Source organism: Lepisosteus platostomus, chromosome 18, assembly GCF_059453375.1.
Source record: "Lepisosteus platostomus isolate fLepPlt1 chromosome 18, fLepPlt1.hap1, whole genome shotgun sequence".
Taxonomy (NCBI): domain Eukaryota; kingdom Metazoa; phylum Chordata; class Actinopteri; order Semionotiformes; family Lepisosteidae; genus Lepisosteus; species Lepisosteus platostomus.
In genome coordinates, this window is record NC_142628.1 from 4,714,888 (window position 1) to 4,740,144 (window position 25,257).

Consider the following 25,257-nt stretch of genomic DNA (forward strand, 5'->3'; position numbering starts at 1 on the left):
GCATATTGTAGTACTTTTGCCTGACATCTGTCTTACTTTCAGAGTAATTCAAAAAGTTGTATTACAGTATACTCTGCCTTATATTACCATGGATTTTTCTCTGGAGTTGCACTGTGCCCCACTAAAGGCTGTGATAGTATAGTCACTTTAGAAGTGTTAACATGTCATAGGTGTCACGTGAGCTATGAGCAATGAGATAGGAATTGACACTGAAGGTCTGAGCTCACAGTCTTTTTGGAACTTTTCTTCTGTTTTTGTATTACACTACCTTAAGTATACCTTAAGACTCATGGAGAGTCACAGTCCAGAAGGATTCATAGGCAGCATTTAAAACAGAAATTTTAAAGTTCTGGAATAGATTAACTTTGATCAGTGGTGTGCTCAATAAACTCATTTAAATTAAGTTTAGAACAATTTAACAAAATATCTTGCTCCTCAAGCATCAATGTTCTCACAATTGACACATTACTTGCATACTTAATAAATGGTTTAAATAAGTAATTCTGATTTTTTCATACAGTAGCAGGGATTTTGGGTGACCTATGAGAATAACTGCATTGGAGTTCTCTAAGACCAGGGTGTTAAAGAAAACAAAGAGGACACCATAAATCTGCCCATCTAGTCATGACACCAGGGAAGACAAAGTCAAAACCTTAGAGAGAGATGGATTTTACTTTTTAGAAGTCACACATAAGTTGCTAAGTATTTTTGGTAATTGTTATTAATATCTCTCGTTATTTTTGACTCCACAGAAAATGAAAGAACAGGCCAGGAGCTACTCCACAGAAATTAAGCAAATAGATCTTGATGTTAACAGGACCTTCCGGAATCACATAATGTTCAGGGATCGGTTTGGCGTGAAGTAAGTTAATACCAGTGCCAGTTATCTCAAAGAGTTCTGTTAAAGTTTGATTTGATTCACATATTATATCACATCTCTTATCGCTTTTTTCCCTTTGCATCCTTTCCTATTTGTCCAACTATTTATGTGTATTTTGTGTTGTTTCTCCTTATATAATTCTGTATGTTAACGGACTTCTCTTGTAAAATATTTAACCGTTTAATGTGCAAGGAAGTTCTTTAGGGAAGAAATGTTTCTAAGATTTAAAACAACAGATTAACTTCTAAAGCACAAAGTTAGAAAGTGTAAGAGGATGTTTTCTCTAATAAATGGTATATATGTACACACAATCTATACCAGTTTTTAAAAATTAATGAGTCAGTGACCTAGTATCATGAATTGAACTGCACACCTTCAGGGCCTGAGGTGAAAGCTGAGTGGGACACGATCAGACCTGAAGTGCAGACTGTTCAAGAAGCTGGTGGTGGTTCTGTATTCTCATGCTACAGCAGAACAGCCGTGTTGCCACCATCATGATTTTTTACCTCTTTGAACCCACAAAAGGCGGGCTGTGAGAAGAAAGATTCCCTAGCCACCACAAAGTCCAACAACCTGTGTTGGTATGATGGTATCGAGAAATGTCCGAGTCACATACCAGGGAATGATACTGTACTTGGCCGTTACTTATATTATTTATGAATTGACTACAGTTTTTTTGCTTCCTTTTTAAACTACCAGATGTATAAGGTTTCTATTTTAAGCACATCCTTATTGCATTTCTTTTTAAAAGCGGCATGTTTCCTGCCTTTTAATCACACAAAGACCGGTGCCAAGCAATTCAAGGCAAATGAACTCACTGCAACACTCTGGTACCATTCACCATTCTTCTGTGTAGCCTATAAACTACTTGGCTGTTTGTGTAGATCAGGAAATTCCGTCCATCTGCATAAATTCTTGATGCACACTGAGTGTGATAATCTGTGAAAACTGCCACCCATTACAGGTGTCAAAACTCCACAATAGCACTGATTCCTGTATTGTCACTATTGCACAGACTTGCCCAACGCAGGATACTTATCCATCCACATGAGTGATTTATTGACAGTGGTGCACAGCTCTAGTCCTGGGGGCCCACAATGTCTGTAGGATTTTGTTCCACTATTGCCTGCTGTTCTCCTGCTCTTAACCACCTAATTGAGCCAATGATAAGCTGAACTGGACCAAATTAACACATCAAAGGTCTTAAACTGTTAATGATTTAAAGAGACCTAGAAAACCGTCTGGATTCTAAGTTTTCAGAACTGAAAACAAGCTCTAATTAATTATATCAATGAAATAAACAAACAGAATTAAATAATAAGATAACGAAGCATTTTGAGATACTGCATCTGTTTGGTCTACAAATTCAGAATTTTCTTTTCATGTCACTCTTTCTGTGGGTGAATACTATCCTTCTGAACATTTCTGTGCAGTACTGAAGAGGTTAAACCTTTACACCTTAGTGTAACTGTGCTTGACTGTAACCTTGCAACTCGCAAGCCAAAACAAAGCCATTTCCTTTCTGTCAGCGTGTTTAATTAGCCTTCCTGTGACAGTGCAGCCTTACAGGAAACACCCATGTACCGGCCTTCAGTTCCCTTACCTCTCAGGGGTGAAGTACACAGATGTCGCTAAAATTAGCTTACCTGGCAATCTGTATTGGTTTTTAAGTTTTATTAATTTCTCGAAATCCACAATCCAGATTCTTGGTACAAATGTTCTTTGTAATAATGTTCTTGGGATCACACGTACCTTCAAGAGAAGTCTACAAGCCCAACTAGAAAATTACAAAACACTTGAATTAGCAGCTGGAAGCACATTTTAGGATTTCAGAGCTTGTGTGATACATAAGTAAATGCAAAACCCCCAGTTGGACCTTTGAAATTGCAATACCCCAGCCAAGTATCACAATGGCAAGCTCTTTTAAGCCTCTAAACTAAAATTTAATTGCTTAGTTGAGCTTTCTTTTTAAGATGGTTATTAGCACGAGCACAAAAGGAAATAACTGTCATTTACTCTTTTCCCCTCTAGTTTTTCTTTCTTCTTCAGTACAGTAATAGCAGTCCTTGAAAGCACTCCAACAGCTTTGTTAAGAGGCGCTTGTGTGGAATACAGGCCAGAAATGTTCGGTCGTCACTCACAAGCAAACACATTCCAGGCTGTGGAGGCTCAGTGGAAATATTTACAAAGCCACAATGGATCCTTAATATTTTAAAAGGCAAATGTTTTTGCAGACTATTTTTTAAATTCTGAAGTCTAATGTTTCTTAACAGTATTTGGGTGTGAATGTTAATAGGCAAAAATCCTATTGCAGACTTTGCACTATTGTTCTTCCTCCAGCACATGCTTTTGAGCCAGTATTTTAAAGAAACATAGAAAGCAGATATATTGGTGTCAGACTAACTACACAATCGCAATGTTGTTTCATTACTGTGAGAATAGATGGATATATTTATATGGTTATGGTTAAGAAAGCATATTTCATGGGTGAAATTGCTAAATGAGTCTAGCACACCATTTTTTTTTTAATTCCTACCATCGAGAATAATAAAGAAAAAAAACAAAATTAGGTTTCTGGGTAATATTTTAGATTAGGAGTTGAAAATGTTATTTCTAAGTGGAATATATATATATAAAGTATTCATTCACTAACAACAATATGATTAGAACCAACATTACATTAGTAACTAAGACAAATCTCAAATGATACCCCTATCCTAATCCTATAGTTATTTAAAGAAGGTCACTTGTTCCAGCTATAATACATTAGAAGAGTATTAACTACTGGCTTATGCATTTATAAACTGTTACTTTACAACCCCTTAACTAATGTCTGATTCTGAGGGATAAACCCTGGTTGTATTTCCCTGGGCCAAGATGAATCAGAAGCAGGGAATGTTCATTGGAGTGAGACAGAGATGTGCTGTATGTTCACGAAACCATTCTGTTCACAGGCAGCAGGCCCTGTTCCACGTGTTGGCAGCCTACTCCGTTTATAACACGGTGAGTTTAAAACACACCATCGCAGTTTTGTCATGGAATAACTTCAACTGTAAAAACAAGAGTCCCTCGGTTACCTCAGTGTGTTGTGTCGACTCAGGTCGTGAACACCCATTTCACATGCAGATCAAACGCTTTCTGCCAGGGACCTGGGGTGATGAGCACTCTGTGACATAAACAGGAGGAATTGACTGGGTTGGCTAAATTCACCACTGGCCCCCTGTTGAGCTGGTGGCGATAGAGGTCAAACCAGAGATTGTTTGCCCAGAGAAAAGCAGTGTGGAGAAAATGTATTAAAGGAGAAAAAAAACACTTTTGCTTCTGCGAATATAAGTGTCTGTTTCAAGTTCAAGTTTATTGTCATTATACTCATATACAGGTATATGGTATAAATAAAAGCTATTTAGCTAGCTCTCGGACATAAGTACTGTAGTACAAAGAAAAAAGAACAACAACAATACAATTGTATAACATATATTTGAGATGGTTCTCACTGAGACAATGAGACAGTGTACTTCTCTCTCTTGCACTTTGGGCAATGGTTTTATTTGGTTATTTAGTTTTAGCTTAGAATGTGGTGAAGAATGACAGCATTGCTTAATCAAAGAACTGTTTTTTTCTTTGTGAAAAAAAATAAGTACAATAATAAACTGTGGCACTTGACAATGTCTTGGTTATATTGAGATGAAACGAGGTTAGGTTTCATTTTTTTGTCTGATATATGTTTTTAATATAGTAGATTCTTTAAGCTGTTTTTATTCTTATAAATAATGCTGCTACCAACTGATAGCCCAGCAGTTGGAAAGCATGTTTTTGTTCAGGTGTAGTTCAGAGCACTGAGAGGCTCTCTGATGTGAGCTGTCTGTTTGCAGGAGGTGAGCTACTGTCAAGGCATGAGTCAGATAGCAGCCATCTTACTGATGTATATGAATGAGGAGGACGCCTTCTGGGCCCTGTCACAGCTGCTGACAAACCAGAAGCATGCAATGCATGGTAAGAGTTTGAAATGGTGAACTTCTCAAGTGTATGTATACTGTACTGTATGTCTTCATTCTTAAGTAACAAGGACACCAAGACTGTTTTGTTGCCCCTAATAAATATCTTAATATTGCTTTATATTATAGGGATTACAATTGAATTTGCATGTTCCTAAATCACGTTTTACTTTTAGAAGGATAATAGTTTTCTAAATCTTTTGTTTTTAATCCTCGTTACTTGGTTTTCTCTCTTCAAAGGGTTCTTTATCCCAGGATTTCCCAAACTTCAGAGGTTTCAGGTGCACCATGATCAGATATTATCTAAGCTGATTCCAAAGCTGAAGAAACACTTGGTGAGTTTATTTTTCTATTGTGCGACTGAACAGTGATTTTAGGTTTTATTTTAAATGGGAAAAAAATACCTCAGGTTTCAGGCCGATAACACTGAAGGAAAGAATGTCCCTGCTTAAAATGACTGATCGATTTACAGATAAGATTCTGACAGTGTGACAGAAGATCAAGTTTTTCAGTAGTTCTGAGACTGTTTGTAATTGTGCTACTTCTAGAATTTTTACAGTGCTGTTGGCGTCACATTTCACCACACCTCTATGTCTTAATTCAGGACAAGGAGCAGATGTCAACAGGGATTTACACAACCAAGTGGTTTCTTCAGTGCTTCATTGACAGGGTGAGATTCACATCTAATTTGATTACAGAGACCCAATCCATGCAATATGAGTTTGTATTATTACAGTTTTGTGTCTTAATAGTTTTGTTGCCTATGCTACCATGCATTTTACATATATAAGGATTAAATACAGTACAATAACATAAGCATGCATTTAAGCTGGTAAAATAATGGACTGTGGTATCTGTGTATGTATACCTGAAGAAGTAAAAGAGGGAAATGCTGGACAAGACAGAATTATTTTTTCATTAGCTAACTGCTAATTGGAATTACCCTGTGTAGGAAAATGAATCTGTGTTTTCTAAGAAAAGCCATGCGTCTTAAGCCTACAGTATGTGCTGCCAGAGGGGTCGGTGCTCTTTGCAGAAGCTCAGTACTGATAGGTGTGAAACTCTCAGCAAAACGTTGCTGGTCTTTCAATACAGACTTCACCTGAGATCAAACAAAATACCTGTCTCAAAAATGTAATCAACAGCAGTGCACAGGAAGCTCAAAACTGCCATCGGTGCCCTCCATGTGCTGTGAAGAGAATGCCAACGCGTCTCACCTAACCACAGCAGTCCCTGTGTAACAGATGAGAGGTGATGTTTGGTAGAGAAAGCTCATGTAGCGCTCACTCACACATGGCATACTAAAGCAGCAACATGTTCTCATGATGTCAGGGTGGGAACAGGGCTCTGGAGAGGCAGGAATTTCCCAGGAGCCCTAGTCTGTACAAAAACCACAATGGTGATATCGTACTTGGCAGCAACTAACAACAGAGGCTGTTAAAACATAATAAGCATTTTTTGTCTTTGAGATGCTGTCTTTACCTTCAACAGTGCTTTATTAGGAGATACATTTCTTTTAAGCAATAGATTCCTTTAATGTGACGCATACTTCTTTGGGGAATTCCTTAAGATTCTCTGAAGAATTTCCCAAGTTGCATCCTCACTGATGCCCTCAGGCTTTCTAGCCTCTTTGACAAACATATTAAAAACTCCAGAAACACCCCGAAGTGCAAAATAGGAGCTGTAATGAAGTTATTGTTGTAGGGATTATTTTTATTGATAAAGAATGTGAACAAAAACTCTTTAACTGAAACATTTTCTTTCCTCAGAAATCAAGAGCAGAAAATTCTGTGAATTTATATTGTTTGTTCTTGTCTTTGTTGGCTGATGTAGATGCTAAACCATTGCATCACGTGTTGACCACAGGCTAAAATAATTAATGTGTCAGATGTTTGTGGTGTTTTACACCAGTAAAAAAAATAGCAAAGTTAATTTAAAGAGAAATGCATACAATGATTATTTTGCCCATCCTGTGCTCTGACTTTAGAATTAGATACTTACAATACTGGCGTTACATAAAATGTGAGTGAACAGAATTCAGAACTGGTTCTTGTTCTTGTACTTCAGTATATAGTACAAGACTCAGGAGTGGAATGCATGTCATAGGATCTGTTGAACCGCAGAAATCTCAAGCCCTTGGCCTGAAGAACCACATTCCAAGAGATTTTGTAGTTCACCATTAAATCACCAATGTCTATATGGTGATTTAATGGTGAGATATGTATAATTCTATGATGGTAAGCTTAACAGATGTTTTATTAAATTAAGTAATTAAGAGAAAAATGTGGACTAAACTCTTTCTCTTCTGCCCTCAGTGACTAGAGTAGATTTCATTTGAACACATTACTTGTTTTATTTCATCGAAATCTTACAGGTGCTGCCCACCTTTAAAAACTGGTGTCTATAAGAGCACCTGGACTAGGGCTCTGCAGGACCAGGGTTGAACACCCCTGATGTACAGGATGCCCTGTTTAGGTCCCCATACTCAGGGGGACTGCAGTCTTCTGGTGTTTGAATGAACTGCTGGATGATTAGAGAGGTTACCATGGTTGCTCCCTGGTTTTCTAGCATAGTTACATTAAATCCAGTGGTTTTGGTGGTGGAGGCAAAGAAGAGCTGTTGTCAGCATCCAGAGACCTTTCCAGTTTTCTGGGCTTGAAGTGCAGAGGGCTTTGCGTGACCACATGGTGGCTCTGTCCAATATTAAGTAGAGGGGTATAGATAAGGCACAGGAGTCGAATCTTTATTCCTCTAAACAACCTTTTCTCTACAGGAAATTTTAAATGCCTAATAGAGTTTTAAGAGAATCAGTTGCACTACGATGAGTTTGGCAATACACAGAAAAAAATTAATTGACTTCAGTTACAAAGTTGCAATCTAGGGGTTACAGTTGGCAGTGGTACTGAAGCTTGAATAAAAAGTATCTTTATATGTATAACTGTGTTTGTGAGCATGTGGGATATCCAGCCACTGTGCTCAAGCATCAAGTGAATTGCAGTCAATATATTTGCCGACTGAAGTTCAAACAAATAGAAAGTTTGAGTTTACAGCACCACTTTGCCTAAGACACAGACCATGCTGTCATTTTGCAGAAAGACTGCTCATTGCATATTGTTAGTTTTCTTCTCAACGCATACCACATTTTCCATCTACTGGAAGCTTAATCCTTAACCAAGTATCATTTTTCTTTTACAACAGACACCATTCACCCTGACTCTGCGCTTATGGGATATCTATATCCTAGAAGGGGAGAGAATCCTGACTGCCATGGCCTACACCATTCTCAAACTGCACAAGAGTGAGTACCACACCAGCCCCTTGGCCTCACTTCAACAAGTTTAATCTCAATAATCTCAAAGTACCTTGACGCGAAACTCAATATCCGGGCCTTTAAAAAACTGCAGTTTTAAAAGTAGAGAACACTTTTGTAAATAAATGGGAAAAATACTTCAATTTGGTATATTTTTCTTTTGTTATTTTTCAGAACGTTTACTCAAAATGTCGCTAGAAGATCTTCGCGAGTTCCTACAGGAGAAGATCACAGGATCTTTCAGCTTAAATGACGACTCAGTCATTGAGCAGCTCCAAGCGTCCATGTTAGAACTACGCAAAATGAAGCTTGATCTTCCTCCTCCAGGTTCTGCCACAGTTATTGAGTTTAATTATTACTGTTTCTAAATAGATGTAAGACAGTAGCATTTTTAAGTTGGTTTGAATGTCTAATGGTGTCTACGTTCTAAGAAAGTTTGTAATAGGCTGTTCAGAGACAACTCACCCCTGTATATGCAGAAGCATTATCTCAGGGGGAGATTTGACATTAAATAATGGATTTAAAACATGAAAATGCAACAACTATAAGAATATAGCTGCAAAATTATTTTAGAAATGCGACCTGCAGTTACAATTAGAAAAAGGTTTGAGGTGCTCTGTATTTACCAATGTGTCTTTTGTTTCTAGCTAAACCTGAAGAGTTTCCAAAGAATCCCCTTGGCCAGGAACTGCCAGTTTTGCTTGTACCAGTAAAACCCTGCCAAGCTGCCAATGACAAAAGCAAAACTGTACCAGGGACAGTAGACCTTAGAACTGACAGAGAGCAGGAGACAGTTCTGCCAGATAAAAGCCCTTCTCCACTCCATGAACGGGACCCAAAAACACCTAATGGGGAAAATGTGACATTGCCCTCTCCCAGTCCTGTCATGGTGCACAGTCATGAAATAAAAACCCCAGTCAGGAGCTGGCCCCACACCCCAGAAGACAGAGGTCCTTCCGGAATCCAAATACCAGTCAACACCATACCTCAGACTGCGGATAGAATTCCAGGGGGAAAGGACACAAGTTCGGATAACAGAGCAGATCTCCCTGGCCCGCACGGAGGTGTTGTTTCCAGACGGCAGCTGGAGACGAAAGGAGCTCTCCCAGCGGCAGGCGCAGGTGGCTCGGTCGGAGACGAGAAGGAGGAGGACCAGGCAGCCGACGGTGAACCGCAAGGGGAGCCCAGTGAGTGGCCGCCGCCGTATGAACCCCCCGAAACGGCTGGAGACCCCGTCGCGTTGCCTGTGCAGCTCCTGGAAGAACATCTGCCGCTTCCTCCCCCTCCTCCTCCCCTGCCTCAGTTTTGCGCAGACCCCCCAGACGTGCAGCCTGGACGACGCTCTTGCGCGACCCCCTCCGTGGAGGCAGATGTACCTCAAGCTGAGATGCCTTGCCCAGGCGTCCCGCCGAAGCCTTCAGACCTCGCTCCCCTCCTGATATCTGAGGACCCCTCATGTGCCGACGTGGACGCCGCAGGATTCCCGGCCAGCCTCGGAGTGCCTGGTCACTCCGGGGACAGGAGGTCGTCGAACACGTCGCACTACGATAACATGGAAGAGGGAGCAGAGGAGCCGTATCCGCATGTGTTGCCGGAGTCGGCGGCTGCGCTGACACCGCCTGAGCCTCCAGAGGGGAGTTCAAGCCTTCCAATACCTCCCGAATCCAACGATCCCATGATGTTTCCTCCCCCACCCCCACCCGTGGCCTTCTTCCCTCCAAAGCAGGCTGCCCTGCCTCCTTCCGCCAACTCAGACTCTCCTTCCCTGCCGGTTCTCGGGCCGGATGATCCTCTGGATCTGCCTGCCCCGCCGTTCCGTGAGAGACTACGCCCATTTCAGCCGCCCCAGGGCACTCCCCCAGGATGGGGAGATCATGGCACGGGCCACAGTCTGGGGAAACAAATGGGAACCTCCAGGCCCATCCAGGATAACCGCCAGCTCCCCGAGAGCTGCATGGAGGCTGGAACCCTCTTTATTGTGGAAGAAGGAGAGGCAAAGGACTTCCAGTGCGCTTCTTCTAATGTGCTCCCGAGACCGACGCCTTCCGCAATAACAGCTCCAAAACGTTCTCCACACGCTCTGGCAAAGAGAGGACCTCCGGGCGTCCCTGTGACACATTCCGACTCTGATTTTTACCGGACACATGCTCCTGGTCACCAAGTTCCAAAATCAGTGACGTTTTAAATCTGTATTTCGGTTACTTTGGACTGGATGGGGATCCTTTTCTTATGTTTCAACAAGTATCTTAGCAATTTACAGCAAAGTTGCTGTCATGTAAATTCTTGGAGTTCATTGAGAGTGAAAAACAATTTCTTTTAATTTCACCATTTTCAAGCAAGAACCTTTCTTAATGCCTTTTCAGTTTTTTTAAAACATTGATTTTAATTTTTTATAGTGGTTAGTTTAAGCATCTTTCACAATTGAGAAATACAAAGACCATGCATTTTCAAAAAAGCATTAGTTTTGAAAAGGAATGAGTTCAGGACACTTGGATCTTAAAGCAATTTCTATTTGAAATATGGTTGAGTGCAGGGCAGATATTTAAAGTTAATTCCATTCTTATTTGAAGGATTATTATTATTATTATTATTATTATTATTATTATTATTATTATTATAACATCCAAAGTAGAATTTGGTATTTTATTTAGCCATCTATGTCTTAGATTCTAATTATTCTAAGCAGTACTATACAAAGAACAGAAAATTCCTTCTAGTTAGAAATATATTCTTAGTTTTAAATTACGGTACGAAAGAATGTCAGGAAAATTGGTGCTTTTTTGTAAGTATTTTTCTTTTTCAAACAATTTTAAATTCTTGAAAAAATCCAAGTTGGTCATTGAAATACACTGTTCCAGCTGTATCAGTTGGAGGTGAAGCAGTAATCCTAATACTACACGTAGTTTTTCAATTTTGTGATACGTGTTATTTCTATATTCAGTTTTTTCTGAGCACACCAAGCTGGCCTAAGCCTAACAGGCACAATTCTTCTGAGTAATAATGGTGAGCAGGCTCACAGTATTTCAAAGAGCAATATGAGTGACCAATATCCATTTTGCTGCATAACATTTTGGAACTACAAATGCTGATAGTTTAGAAAACTCCCACTGTGGTACTGTGCTTTGTATTGCTCCTGTAAATACTGTACGTATTAAAGCATTTACTATTCATGTTTTTAGGGGCCATGGCTTGAGAAATTTAAACAGGAAACCTATTACATGGAGAGTGTGCTTTGACTAAGACTCCATTAATTTAATGTATTGAGAAGCATTTTTTTTCCAGTTACATTGACAATTTTTAAGGTGAATTCTCTTTAAATATCGAAACACAAATAACTTTGCAGTATTAAATGCCAGTTAATTTCATATTTGTTATAGAAATGAAATGGATGTTTTGTAGGAATAATGTAGATATTTTCTATGTATAAAGTGAGAATATAATTTGTATAAAAGAATCCGCAACAATGATACAAAAAATACATATTTGATTAGCAAGACGTGAAATATTGTTAGGAACTTTAGATAAAAACCAGTGTTCATGTTCCACTAGGTGCTTTATAAGGACTTGCAAGCGTGTGGGATGAATTCCAAGCTCTTACATCAAGTTACAGAAATACCACCTCCTCCAGGCCAGCTCACTGGACAGCAATCTGTGATGGGCTGTGTGGGTCACAACAGGTCCCCTCTTTTAGCAGGACAGCGAAACACCCTTACTTCAGTGTTTATCACTGCAGTTACGATTAACATCTTCTACACGTGGACCTGGAAATGCACAAATACCATTGTTTAAATCCAGATGGTTTTTTTGTCCTTTTAACATTTTTGCAAATTGCCTTTTTGTGCTTGATAGAGTAAAGAAACTTTTTAAGAGACTTTATACACTTGGACACTTGGCCTCCGGTTGCAGATGAAAAAGGCTTTAAGAGTGTTTGCCTAAGTACTGTTAGGATGCAGAAGTTTCACAGTTTGCATTTGTAAAAAACAAATACAATATTCATGATCATTTATTAAAAGTGGTTCTGTACATAAGAGTAATGTAAAAAAAAAAGCTAATTGCTTTAGCCTTGCAAATAGAGCCCTGCATAGAAATTCTGTTGCCTTTTAATTCTACTATTTATAACTCAATATTACCACCTAGTGGAACAAAATTGTTTTGCACATAGGTTTGCTTTAAACGATGGTATTATTTTTTTAAACAATATAGTATGGGAGAAATGTTTTGTACAAATGGTCAACTCGGATGTGGCCTTTCACGAAATTATTGCCAGTGTGTTCTGTTTTCAGTTGAACGGTGTCTTATGTGAAAACTGCCTAGTATACGTCCTTCTGAAGCACACATCTCCCATCTCCCCCTTCTCACCCCAGAAGAAAAAATGCAGTTACACTGCACAGTAGCTCAGGAATAATAACAGCTTTTTAACGGTTATTTACCAAGTCTACAAAAGTGCTCTAGAGATTTTCAAGGAATCAGATCTGGGGGAGGGGTTACTTCCAGTCACGAAAGGACAGTAATGGCTTTCAGAAATTATTTTTCTTTCAAAAGTTTGCACTTTTGTTTGTATTATAAGCGAAAACAAAAACTGAAAAGAGCTTCCTTCATGTCCATTTTTATTAACGTTTTTTTAATAGTGTTTGTACATTCCTTTTTTAAGGAGTTGAAAGGGCTCCAACCAAAAGGTTTTGGTTTTATTGCATTCTGTAACATGTACATATTGTCAAGATGGTGTGGCTGTTAACGTTTGAGAACCAGAAAATATATTTAAAAAAATTTCTCATGTCTGGCTGGACTGTTTTTCTTGAGTGGGTAGAATTAACAGCGAGTCAATGAGTCTGACAATACTATACATGCACAGATGTCCAGACAAAAGTGGCACTAACATTAGGAAAAAGTCTTATCTAAAATCATTGATATTCCTAGCAAAGTGCGAATGGGCACAATGCTTTCTGGTGACATTCAAGACAGCAGCCCCCCCTACATAGTTCTGATCATGTCTATCTGCTGCAGGATTGCAGTCAATTCTTGAGACAGTCTGTTGTATGACAGGGCCTTGGCAAGAGGTATACTGAAACTGTCTACTGCACAGATTCACTGCTTGCATGTACATTTTACACCCCCTAAAAGTCAACTTCCCTCTGACATGTAGCTGGCCAATTGTCAGAGCTCATATCGAAGCCATTAAAATATTTGATGTGAAGATATACTCCATTTATATTAGTTTACAGCTGGTTTCCGATGCCCATGTATTGAAATTGTATTGTATTGGTATACTATGTCAAACATAAAGAGTGCTCATGACATACAGAGGTGCCTTTGTGAGAGAGCCACCTGCTAATGGAGAGCATCTGTGGACTGAGGCACACCTGGTGTGATCGAGCAATTAGCACTCAGAGGGAGTGTAATTCCACATGAGGGAAAGGAGCTGGTGTGAGGTGCCCTGTGTGGAATTAGTCATGTCTTTGGGCTAATTAAGTGGCTTCTAAGAATAGCTAGGAAGAAGTCGGAGTTTGTGTCTAAGATCCAGACTGTTAGAAGAGGGAGAATGAGACTTGTACTCCATTGTGGTCTTATTAGTAATGGCTGGAGCTGGATGGCAAACCCATGAGACTTGGGTGTGGATAGGTAGCTGAGGTTGCTGTGACAGAGGTCAAATTCAAATATACCCTGTATCTTTACATGTTGTCACATTAGTGCTTACTGTATGTTTTAAAATGGGTTTAGTCTGGATTACAAACATGTAAATGTGAAATATCAGTGCTCAATTCAAGCAAGCAGAGATTTCTGATATTCCCATTATTTTACACCCTGCTTACTTTCCTTCATCTGTAAGATCTACACATGGTCACAAACGTTTTCCAGCATATATTTTTAATAGCTGTGCAAAGGGTTATTGTAAAGAAACTGAAAAAACACAATAATGCACAGATAAAGGACAAAAACCAGTACTGTGTTACTTGTGTGGTTGAATTGATAGCAATCCATAAAGTTCTTCCTAAAAGAAATCTTAGTTCTGCCATGTATACAAAATCAAGTTTAAGACATGTCGCATGATGGTGTGTATTAAAAATTAAACATATTAGAGGTCATTTAGTCACAAAAAAATCATCATAATCAAAATAATCTGAAGAACAGGAATGTAGTCTACTGTCATAATGATATGAACCATGATGGTATATGGCACTAGTAAGTAAACATTGATGGAAACAATATTTTACCAATACAGTATTTGAAAAAGCTACACTTGACACTCAAAACTACTTTTAAACAGACTACAAAAACAACATGTGGAGAGCCCTGTATGCACAGGCATACTGAAATAGACAACAGTGCAGCTGGTAAAACTTCAATCTACAACAAAAATTTCTTCCATGTTCAATATCCTCTGTAAAATGTAACACATACTGTACAAAGATTATCCCAGCTTGTGATTCATGACATCTTGAGGCATCATGTCCCTATGATTTCAAGAGTTTTCAAGAATATCAACTGGATTTGGGGGGAATTTATTATTGCCATTATATACAAATCTGTTTATATACTTCTAATGTGTACTGGCATAAAATGTTTAGTGTACCTATATCTTAAAGTACAGGAGATAAATAACAAAATTGGTGTCAAAAAGAATCACTCTTTTTTTACAGTGACTGCTAATCTTTAGCCATAACAAATCATAACAAGCTATAACCCTAAGCAGACATTTTTCTGTTGGTTACACTGATCATCTTCTAAACAACACACTTGAGTACAGGTCATCAAAGAGGCCTATTTCTTTTCTGAGCTACTGATTAGTAAAGTATGGTTACCACATCCATTAGAAATTAAATTCTAAGAGACTTTTTCAGTACCACCAAAGTTCTTGTGTGTTGTAAACTAAAACATGCTGTTTTGGTTATTCTCTGTTACAATGGACACGCACAAGGCAAAGATTCAGATTAAAGTGCCAGAAGCTCAACACTGACATATCAGGTCGCGTCACCTTCAAGACAGGTGGTGTGGAAGCATGCAGTGCACCCTTGTCTTTATATCCGGAGCTGCTGAATGAAGTTCCTTAGCGATGTTGCGCTGTTCCTCAACTTCAAGTCCTCCTCCTGCCCCAGAGTCAGTTTTGAAATCCGTGCCACTCCCCCTGTGCCCAGCTCACAGGGCAGGCTGAGGAACACCTCTCCACAGACACCTCCCCATCCCTGCAACACAGTCCCAGCATGAGAGAGGACACTGGATTCTGCTCGAGTCAAGAGCACCCATTTCTTCACTGCCTAAGAGCGGTCATTTCCTAGAAGTCATCTGTAAAGGAAGCTTCTATCTTGTATTGGAGTGACTTGCATCTCTGTATCAATACCATGAGGACAGAGCTGAAGTGAACTAATTAGTCACAGCTGTACAGAACTCACATGTGCTCCTGTTCATCTGATTTCACAACAGGCTGAGTTCCCTGGACACTCAGTTAGAAGGACCCATGAGGAAGATCTGTTTCTACTCCTTTCAAACATTCGTTTCCTCAGCTGTTGCCTTTTTGAGGGGGTGATTTGCAATACATCTCTTGGCGTCCTGGCACCAGACTTGGATGACAAAATCCCAAACTAGCTTTTCAGCACCACCTTTTACAGATGGTCTGGGAGCTTATGTGCACCTTCCCTAAACTCACTGTATTAAATGTAGCTATTGTATCCTACAATGTCAGACTCACAGCCAAACACTTTCCAAATGGGTGCAGCCGTGTTTGTCTGTGGGGGTCCAGAACCAGAGTTCTGTCGGTCTCTTCCACATTCAGCTCACTCTCAGTGCTGGCTAAAACACTCTACATTGAACTTAGTGTCAAGTGTCAGATTTCCTAAAACTTGTTTCACAAAATCTCACAGGAACACGGGCCTGTGTTCTACGTGTGGGTGATGTATCATAGCTACAGTTATATAATCAATTTTTCTTACTTATGTACAAATCAAATTCATGTTCACCACCATAAACTGAAACCAATGCAGTGATAAACACTGATTACAATGATCCTGATAAAACTGATATTTTTCTAAGATATTATAACTGCAACTTTTAGTGTGTCTTAACTTTTTTCAATCTTTTTTACCTCAATTTTACAGCTGTCACCAGTGCTCCTCCCTGATACAGAAAGCATCTATACCATTCTTTTCTGCTCTTTCCAAATGTCAAAAATGACTTTTACCGAGATTTACCTGTGCCAGCGTAGAGACAGAGTGTGTCTTCCTCTGATCAGCCAGGATGCTGTGGACAATGTCAGCCACTGAGAGTCCAACGGACAATGACCGCTGACCCCTCCCCTTGAGAATCTCGAATGCTCTTAAAAACAAAAATCTGCATCTTAAGATCTGTCCCTTACATTCAGTCGCAGCATACTTTCACAAAGCAACTTATGTTTCTAAAAATACTTGTCATTGTAATAAAATCAGACTTGTCATCTTTTGTCCTTATTTACTGACTTAGATACTGTTGTAAATGTATTTTATTACTACAGTTTAAGCAGTCAACAAACATTTACATACAAGCCAAAATACACTATTTTTAGAAACACTGCTCTTATATCTGATATATAATGAAAAATGTTGTTTAAATGCAACCTTAATGCATCATTTATCTGTGTTACCTGTGATATTTTACATCCTTTATGTCTAGATTGGGGTACAGTGGGTACTAAGTACAGTGGGTACTTTCCTATTTACACGTATCAACAGAAATACAGTACCTCCATGAGCAGAGACAGAGGAAAAGCCAACTCATCCTTATCTCTGATTAAATTAGAAAATGAATGCATTATTTCATTCACTCATTTGGTGTAATTAAAAGATAACTCACTACTGTTTGGTTTAACAATACAGTACAGTGCATTATATAACGGGTTGTCTGATTACCTGTCTGTAAGTGGTTTTGTAGAGGTGGGTCCTGGTGTTATTTCTGGCTGGCTGTCTGTCGCTGGTGCTGAAGAACTCCAGGCCGGCACTAAAAAATATATCACATTGCTGTTAACGCAATGGTCACAAATTGCCATGATTTAAACTCGACTCGAGTAGCTTCCCCAGAAATCTGGAGGAATTTCACAAAGAAAGTATCAAACAAGCTGTCTTCTTATTCCAGCTGTGGTAACAGACATTTTTATGCCGCAGGGAAGAACAACAGACCAAGTATTTTTCCCAAAGAAAAAACAACTGGATGACATCCCAAGCATTTTTTGTTTGATTTGGGGTGTACAATGCACGCCCGCTGTACCTTTGCTGTCGGAGAGCTCTCCGACGACCCAGGGCTGGGAACCAGCCGCCCGTGACAAGAGGACCGTGGAGACGATGTAGTTGAGGCGCTCCGAGTCCAGGTTGCAGCCTGTGCCGATGACACGAGACGGGGGCAGCCCGCTCTGCTTCCAGGCCACATGGGTCATGATGTCCACTGCAAGGAAGCACAAGGCCCGCAGGCCAGACCCAGCAATGGAAGGAAGAGCCACTGCAGGAAACGGCGGCGCTGTGATTTTGCCAAAAAGTTGCAATCTGCCACCTCCTCTGTGCGCTTTCCTTTCTTACTGTAAAGCACTTTGCGAAGTCACTTTTAAAGGTGCTGTATAAAATAGAAGTTAATTCTTATAATGTGAATAACTGACTAACATGTTGAAATGATTCCAGACCTCAGACCCCAGACCCGTTTCATTTCAGGTCAAACAGAATGAACCAACACGTGCTGGAAAATGAGAAAATTCCCAAAGCAAGCAGGTATGAAGAAGTTTTCAATTGGTTTGATTCGAAGACAGAGCTTTCCAACTGGAAAAGACTGTTTCATATGGATACACGAGTGGAACTAGAAAATTATGCACTGAGTGATTAATACAAATCGAAGGAGCTTGTGCTTTGTTACATGTAACCTGTTTCTAATCAAGCTTTTTAAACAACACGTAGAAGGCATCTCAGATTGAGATACTGTGACAACTGGGAAAATGATGGCACATTTACCAGTGCTGGGCTGGTAGCTAAGTGGCAAGGCTTGACAATTTCCTGTCTCAGAATAGAATATTTTTATTAATGATAAACAAAACCGAAAACTGGTCAACTCTTCTCAAACACAATGTATTCTTTATTCTTTGTTCCTTGTGGAGAGCCTGCAGTGAAATGGCCCATATTAAAACCTGTGTTTCTTGCTGCTGAAGTTTCATAGAATCAGTAAATGCAAAACATATCCTGCATAACACATTATTCAGCTAAATAATTGAATACAATTAATCAAATATCAGCTTTTTCATGCAGTTTTCAAATCAATAGTTAGCAGAGGAAGGCTAGTTGGGTGACAAGATAGCCTATGCAAAGATAGATTACTAGGAATGTCTGCCACTATTACATGTGGCATGTATCCTTGGAATATACATCAATTTAAGAGTTTCACATGCCTTTAAAAAAATAGAAGCAGACAGTAAAATCATTTTCTCCATTTTGAGAGAATTTTTCAGAGAAAAAACATGCAGCTGAGAATTTACTTTGGATTTTTTTCAAAGAACGTAGAAACACATTAACGTTAACTACTTTTTGAAGCATACAGCAGAGTCTGAGAGAGAATTTTTTGGTAATGTATAAAAGGATAATGTCCACATCTGCAATTTAAAAAATCCTGGACAATATTCAATGTCACATGTCACACAAACTATAAGAACCTCATCCACCACTTTTACACATATTTGGTAAAACTGAGTGACATTCTAAGTGATTTATGTTTTTTTTTCTTCAGATAACATCCATGCAAGTTTTAAATATGATGTAATGAGTCATTTTGGTATGAAAAGGCGCAGATCTTTTCAAACAGTTATGAATTAAAGTTTAAAACAGCTACATTTGTTCTTAGTTTATTGATCTGGACGATGCCTCTGGGTACTGCCCTTGTTCACAAAGACCAAGACAATCAGTCTATGAAGCGTCTTTGTTTCTTGGCTCTTCTAACCCAATAGATTTGCCGCGTACAGCTGTCCAAGATAACACCTTTAAAAAATCCCTAAAAAGTGCTCTACGCTGCAGTACTTTGGAATAAACAGCATATAGATTTCCATCAGCACAAACCAACTGGATATGCAAAAAAAAAAACAGAACACCCTTAATCCCATGATACTGGAAACTTTTCTGATCATGTGTTTCAAACAGAACCTCCACTGACCAGCTACAATTAATCAAGCGCTAGTCTAGTCTGACCTCTCCACGTCAACGTGCTGAATAAGGGTGTACCTGGCTGTGACGCGATGAGCAGCACCGCGCTGGGACTGCAGCGAGCCAGGCCTGGGATGATCCCCTGGTAGAGATCCACATTGGTCTGCACGACGCTCACGAAGGACTCGTCATCACTCCAGGCGTTGGACGTCACCACAACAACCTTAGAGTCTGCCGAGGCTGAGAGATCTAGGAAAGGAGAAATGTAGGGGGGATTCAGCATTTCACTCTCACAGAGAGCATTTTAAACATTTTAATACATCTAGAGGATAGTATGGTGTGGATTTCTGTAGCGTTACAGTAATCCATAGCTTTACAAGGGCCTGTAAATGGTTTAATGAGGAGCAGAGCTGCTAGATTACCCTCTTTGAAATTATCTGTAATGAGTGATCTCTGCCGTCTGCCAAAGTTCAAAACTGCCTCACGGGGGTGTTTAGCTGCATCACTGCAGCAAACGTCCATATCCATTACAATGCAGCAAAACTCACAAAACAGGCTCAGGTTGAGTTAAGCAAAGCCATATGTCAGTACAACCGTATGCCATTATAAAAGTGACTCGTACAGTAGGTCACGCATTCCATCGGAGTAAAGAGTACAACACAGAAAATTGCAGAGACTTACTTCGAACTCTCAATAACTCTGTTCACACTGTAGATAATAATAATTAGGTAGCCAATACAATATATTAAAGCAATAAGTGATTTTTCATAGCAGACCGACTGCACTGAAGCAAGAAAAACTGGGGAGGAACGCATACAAAATGTCTTCCACCACACTCCTATTGCAGTTTTCAGTGGTGTGGTAAGAGACTGAGAAGCTGAATGCAGGTCACAGTCAAGAAAAAGAAAGTGTACCTCTGGCAACCTCCACCTTGGGCAGGCTGAAGATCTCTAGATCCATAGTCCCTCCTTTCGACGAGTGCTCTGAGAAGTCAATGAGGACTATCTTATCCACACTGCCCTGCGAGATCACCAGGGAAAGAAACACCTTGATGACAAGCTTGATGACGAGACAATATTTTGTGCAGCCTTGCTAGAAGGAAAAAAGAAACACCTTGGCCAAGATACTCATCAAGCAAGCCACTCCTAAGTCTCCACCGCCAACCACAGTGACTTTGTTCACCGGCCGCTCAGGATAGACTCTTCCCACACTGGCAGGAGGACCGATGTTCATGGTGGACATTCCTGCCATGAAAAAGCAAGTTTGTCGTTTCTTAGTTTATAACACACGTACAGTATAAAGGACCTGTAGTACAACACTGGAAATGCTACAGAATCTGATCCTTCAAAATTACTTAGAAGGTAAAAACGTAAAAAAAAAACAATCAGCATAATAAGCAAAAGGTCTAAATCTTGTCTGAAAGTTTTAAAACAAAACATCTTTACAATAACAGTCCCAGCAAAGAAAGGCAAGACGCAGACACGCACCCCCCGAGATTTTTTCCACGTAGGCCAGGAGCTCAGCAGGGTCTTTCTCATCTGCAGATGGTTTAGTGCAAAGAGGAGGCTCTTCTTCAAACTTAGCAATCATCTCACTGAGGAGACCATTCACGGAAGATGCTGGCTGAAAAGATTAAAAATTAAAGAATCGACTTTTCACAAACCTGTCTCGTGTCAAATCCACACATTTTGTCAGGGGAAAATCTGTTTTTCTGTGCACTTAACATTTTCTCTACATCAGCATTTTCAGTCACTGTATATGAAAGACACAAATGCTTCTTCTACCTTTGAAATGCCACATAATAGGAACAAAGGCCATATTCAGAATGTATTTCTTACTGCTCTACATTTAGGACATAGCTTTGTACAAGGAAAACCAATCTCTCCACATTTTTAAAAAGAAAACGTTCAAAAGGTTGCTGACCTTAGTAGTGCAGCACTGCCAAAGATGTCTTCAGTGGTTTGTTAGCTTAGAAACACTTGTGTGCAGCGTGCGCATATCAGCAAATTATCTTTAGATCATAACAGTATTTCTCTTTTAGTGAATAGACCACTGTTTCGGCTGCTTACATGGTCCCAGTTATGCAGGTAGGGCAGGTATATCCTGCCCCGGGCATCCACGTGTTTCCCGACTCGGATCATCATGCTGGGAGTCGGCCGCAGGAGGCATATGGGAGGAGTAAATGGGAATGAGTCCAGCAGCCACAGCAGGATGGGAAGGTTGTATGACCGACCTGCAGAACCGAGCACGACGCAGAAAAAAAAAAAACAGAAAAGACCTCTGACTGCATTTTATAGAAGCGCCCCCAATCACCTCCTGTTTAACCAATTTTTACCTCTATACCAAGGCAACTGAACTTGAGCCCCCAATATTCCACTCTATTACAGTTAGTGCTAATTTGTTACAGAAAATTATGTTATTAAACTGAACAATGGTTCAAAAGGTTATTTCAAAGCCAACAGTTGAGTTAGAGAATTTGATTAGCCTCAGTGGTTTGGAACTTTTGTAACTCAACAAGCAAATATCACAGTGTTCACTTGGACCAGGATTAAAAAATATTGCACTAAACAATCAGTATTCTAAATGAAAGAGATTTAGTCAGAGGACACATGATTTTCAAACTGTAGTCTAGTTAGTAATTAAATATGGACCAGTGAATAAGTACGTAGGTTTTTACAATAACTTAGGTCTGGACAACATTTGTTTTTTTTTTATTGGCTTAGCCGGGCAAATTCAACAACTTCTTCCAGCTTTTAAGGTGCTAATCCTTTAAAGAGACCTCAAAACCCTGCTGACATGCCTGCTTCATTTGGGCTTACTCTTGGGAAAATGACAAAGAATGTCACGTCATATTACAAGCTTTCTGAGGTGAAGAGTACGCTAAGACCACTGTAGAGCTACAGCTACACAGTAATTGAGTGGAGTGTCCAGAAAAGCACTATATAATTGTAAGCAATTATTAATGATTAATGATTAATGATTAATTATTATTATTATTATTATTACTACATGAATTCTCTACCTTCTGGCACTGTGAGCTAATGCTAACCAATCAGCCAGTTAATGTGTACAATTAAACCCTTTTCAAGGACCTCAGCTGGGTAATATAATCCTCCCATTGAACATACAGATATGCTTTCCTGGTACTTGTTACGAATATGTGAAGTCCAACCATACCTTGATAGCTGACTGGAATATTCCCCACCAGCTTCAAAAGGTCCTTCTGGGAACTATCGCTAAAAGCTGAAAATTCAAAAGAGGATTTTAGCCCTATAAGTACAAAAACAATATATTCCATCGAGCTGTCCCCACTTTAATCAGAAAATGTAAACCATTGGTCTTATTCCTTCTATAATTCTATACCATCAAAGATTTAACAAATATATGGTAAGCACTGTCTTTGGTCATACTGTAGGTTGCTATAGTTGCTTGACGTAAAAAATAGGACTTGTCTCGATGAAGTAAACACAAAATGAACAAGAAAGTTTGTCTCACTCACTGTACGTGTCTACCAATGGCTTAAATCCAGGGTTCACACGATGAACTTTCTGTAGTTCTTCAATGGCAACGTCTCTGAACTTGTACTAGTGGGGAAGTAAGTTACATATATAAAATCATTTTTCCAGTTTAAGAAGTTTAGCTTTGGAAAATAAAGTCTAGATTTATCCTTTCAAGCATTCGATGTAATAAATACGATTACACAAGAAGAACATAGATATTGCACATGTAAAATATGTTTACAAGTACATTATCTCCCTACTAAGTTTAGTAAGTGAAACAACAGAGCTGAAAATTGAAATTATTTTAACTCTATACACAAATGACTCTTATGTTTCATTTGGATAGGGTTAAAAGAAAACACGTGCTTTTTCAAGCATGTCATTTTCAGTAACTGAAGAACAGCAAATCTTGTTATACCAGTAGCAAAACCACATATTTAATCATCTTCAGTTATTGTGCTTAAAACAGAAACAAAAATACATCACATCAACGTGTGAAAGTACAAACCTTTCCTAATGTCTTTCGTATTGACTCTTGACTTAAATCCATTGTTGAACATCCGCTGGAAGTGTGTTTTTAAATAAATTATAAACGACAAGAATGCAAGGTTACTACCTGCACCCTCTCTAGGAAGCTATTAAACTTAACACAAACTTCCGTGAATGGGTTTTCCCAAACGTCAGCTATGGAAAGCCAGAGAGGGCTGGCTGTTCTCACTACGGACAACGCGAATTCAGGTTCATCTCAGAAATCCCAACGCATAGTTGAAGTATTGCAGAACATGTAATGCTGTTAAAACAGGAAGAAATTATCTCGCCAGTTTATACTGTATCTTGATCAAGGTATCAGGAATGTTTAATATAGCACAACATGGGAAAAACTTTAAAATTGATTTACTCCTACTGCTGTTTCTCCACCATGAAAATAAACGCCGAAGTTAACTTCTGATAACCTCTTGTTTGATTAAATCATGGGGCAGACTCCAGACTTGAAGTAATCTAACAGTCTGCTGCACTTTCTTGGAAGGATGCCATCTATACTCTTCACCGTCAGAAATCCATCACAATCTGGAACTTTCAACTTTCAACTTTTTTTATTCATTACTTACAAACGTACTTGTAAAGATAATTTAAAAAATGAAACACGTTTCTTAAAAGAGCCTACGGACAACAAAACTGTATACAAGAAATACCTTGTTACCTGTGCAGTCGGGATATTTAACACAGCTAAGTGACTGTTTCCTGTATGAAACTACAGGATTAATGTAATAATAATGCGGTATGGGCAGAGCGAGATGTGTGTATACAGTATGCATTCCATATTGCATAGTGCTCACACCTGAAGAAGGCTCCACGGCCGAAACGTTGTTTCCTTTCTTCTCTTTCAGCACGGAATGAACCCGCTACCTGTTCCTTTGCAGCCTACCCACCTGGTCTACAGTATGCATTGTTGCATGTCTGGTACTATTGTTTTAAATGCGTCTTTATTTATCTTACTTGTTTGTGTAGTTTTTTTATAGTGATGCCAACGGCAAATTTCCACCCTTTTGGATGGCCAATAATGTCATGTCTTTTAAAACAATATGACCTCTACAGTGCAGGTCATATACAGTATATACTGCATATTCCAGCATGGAAAAATGCTCCTGCTCTCTTACTCTAACCAAAATGAGAAAGGACTAGTACAGTAAATTGTGATCCTTACCAGGACATCTGCAATTGAAATGTATGGATCTTAATATTTAGATGCAGATGTGCATGGAAATATTCAAAAAGCTTTATTCTTGTGTTTACCTGTATAACTGGCAGTGGGAGATTCTCATGTAGAGATATGTCAGTGCTATCCATGGTCCAAGATGGCAGCTCAGGACCAATGAGCTACTGTGGTTCTTTCCTTGTAGACTCAAGGCCACCCAGACCTCAGCAGATACCATACTCCCACTGGGAGAACCCCAATCACATTGTCCAGGCTCAGACTGGCATCCATTCAGGGAACATCACCTGGTGAGCCGATTGATGAAGCACATGTATGATATACCATTTTGATTTAAAAAAAACTAAAGATTAAAAATGGAGTGCTGACAAAGATGTGCTGCTGCCTTTTGTTTTCTGAAACACACGTGTTGCCATTTGTGAACAGGGCTGGGAATAGTTTGTCAAACAGCAGCCTATCCTCCAGAGTTGGCTTAAAGAAATTACAATGCTCTTCAATATATGAAGCCTTACCTCCATTGGAAAACACACAGAAGATAGAAAGATTGAAGATGTCCACCAAGGCCTGGTGCAACAGGCAGTCTCATTTGACTTAGTGTATCTGGCATAGAGAATTTGAAGTTGTGGACCAAGTGCTTTCAATTAGGGTTAATTATAACCCAGTGTACTGGGTCAGTCTCCTGTGCTTTTTTCACTTCTGTTATGTGTATTGCAGGTATTATTA

The 25,257-nt window shown here is 39.4% G+C and overlaps 2 protein-coding genes across 3 annotated transcripts in view; one reads left to right on the forward strand and one right to left on the reverse strand.

Annotated features, from left to right (window-relative positions):
* The window catches only part of LOC148645480 (uncharacterized), a 46,580-nt gene extending 33,625 nt beyond the window's left edge, over window positions 1-12,955 (forward strand). For both annotated transcript variants that reach the window (XM_088612083.1, XM_088612084.1), the window contains 8 exons: window positions 753-862; window positions 3,835-3,883; window positions 4,753-4,873; window positions 5,116-5,210; window positions 5,480-5,545; window positions 8,074-8,173; window positions 8,360-8,512; window positions 8,833-12,955. In XM_088612083.1, the coding sequence (XP_088468209.1) occupies window positions 753-862; window positions 3,835-3,883; window positions 4,753-4,873; window positions 5,116-5,210; window positions 5,480-5,545; window positions 8,074-8,173; window positions 8,360-8,512; window positions 8,833-10,370 (2,232 nt within the window). In that variant the 3' untranslated portion in view covers window positions 10,371-12,955. The remainder of the gene's footprint in view (window positions 1-752; window positions 863-3,834; window positions 3,884-4,752; window positions 4,874-5,115; window positions 5,211-5,479; window positions 5,546-8,073; window positions 8,174-8,359; window positions 8,513-8,832) is intronic.
* uevld (UEV and lactate/malate dehyrogenase domains) lies at window positions 12,776-23,488 on the reverse strand. Its single transcript, XM_088612085.1, has 12 exons — window positions 23,329-23,488; window positions 22,820-22,904; window positions 22,498-22,563; window positions 21,390-21,553; window positions 20,808-20,943; window positions 20,434-20,564; window positions 20,235-20,340; window positions 19,399-19,569; window positions 17,417-17,590; window positions 17,062-17,149; window positions 16,369-16,492; window positions 12,776-15,366 (listed from the first exon to the last, which is right to left on the reverse strand). The coding sequence occupies exons 1-12, from the start codon at window positions 23,368-23,370 to the stop codon at window positions 15,202-15,204; spliced, it is 1,452 nt and encodes a 483-aa protein (XP_088468211.1). The 5' UTR covers window positions 23,371-23,488; the 3' UTR covers window positions 12,776-15,201.
* Window positions 23,489-25,257: the final 1,769 nt, after the last annotated feature.

Excerpts from the sequence above, each read along its gene's own strand:
- uevld (XM_088612085.1), bottom strand. The coding sequence starts at position 23,370 with ATGGATTTAAGTCAAGAGTCAATACGAAAGACATTAGGAAAG. Across the intron at positions 20,341-20,433 it reads TGATGAGTATCTTGGCCAAG|GGCAGTGTGGATAAGATAGT; the intron begins GTGTTTCTTTTT and ends GTGATCTCGCAG. Across the intron at positions 19,570-20,234 it reads CAAGGTGGAGGTTGCCAGAG|ATCTCTCAGCCTCGGCAGAC; the intron begins GTACACTTTCTT and ends CTCCTTTCCTAG.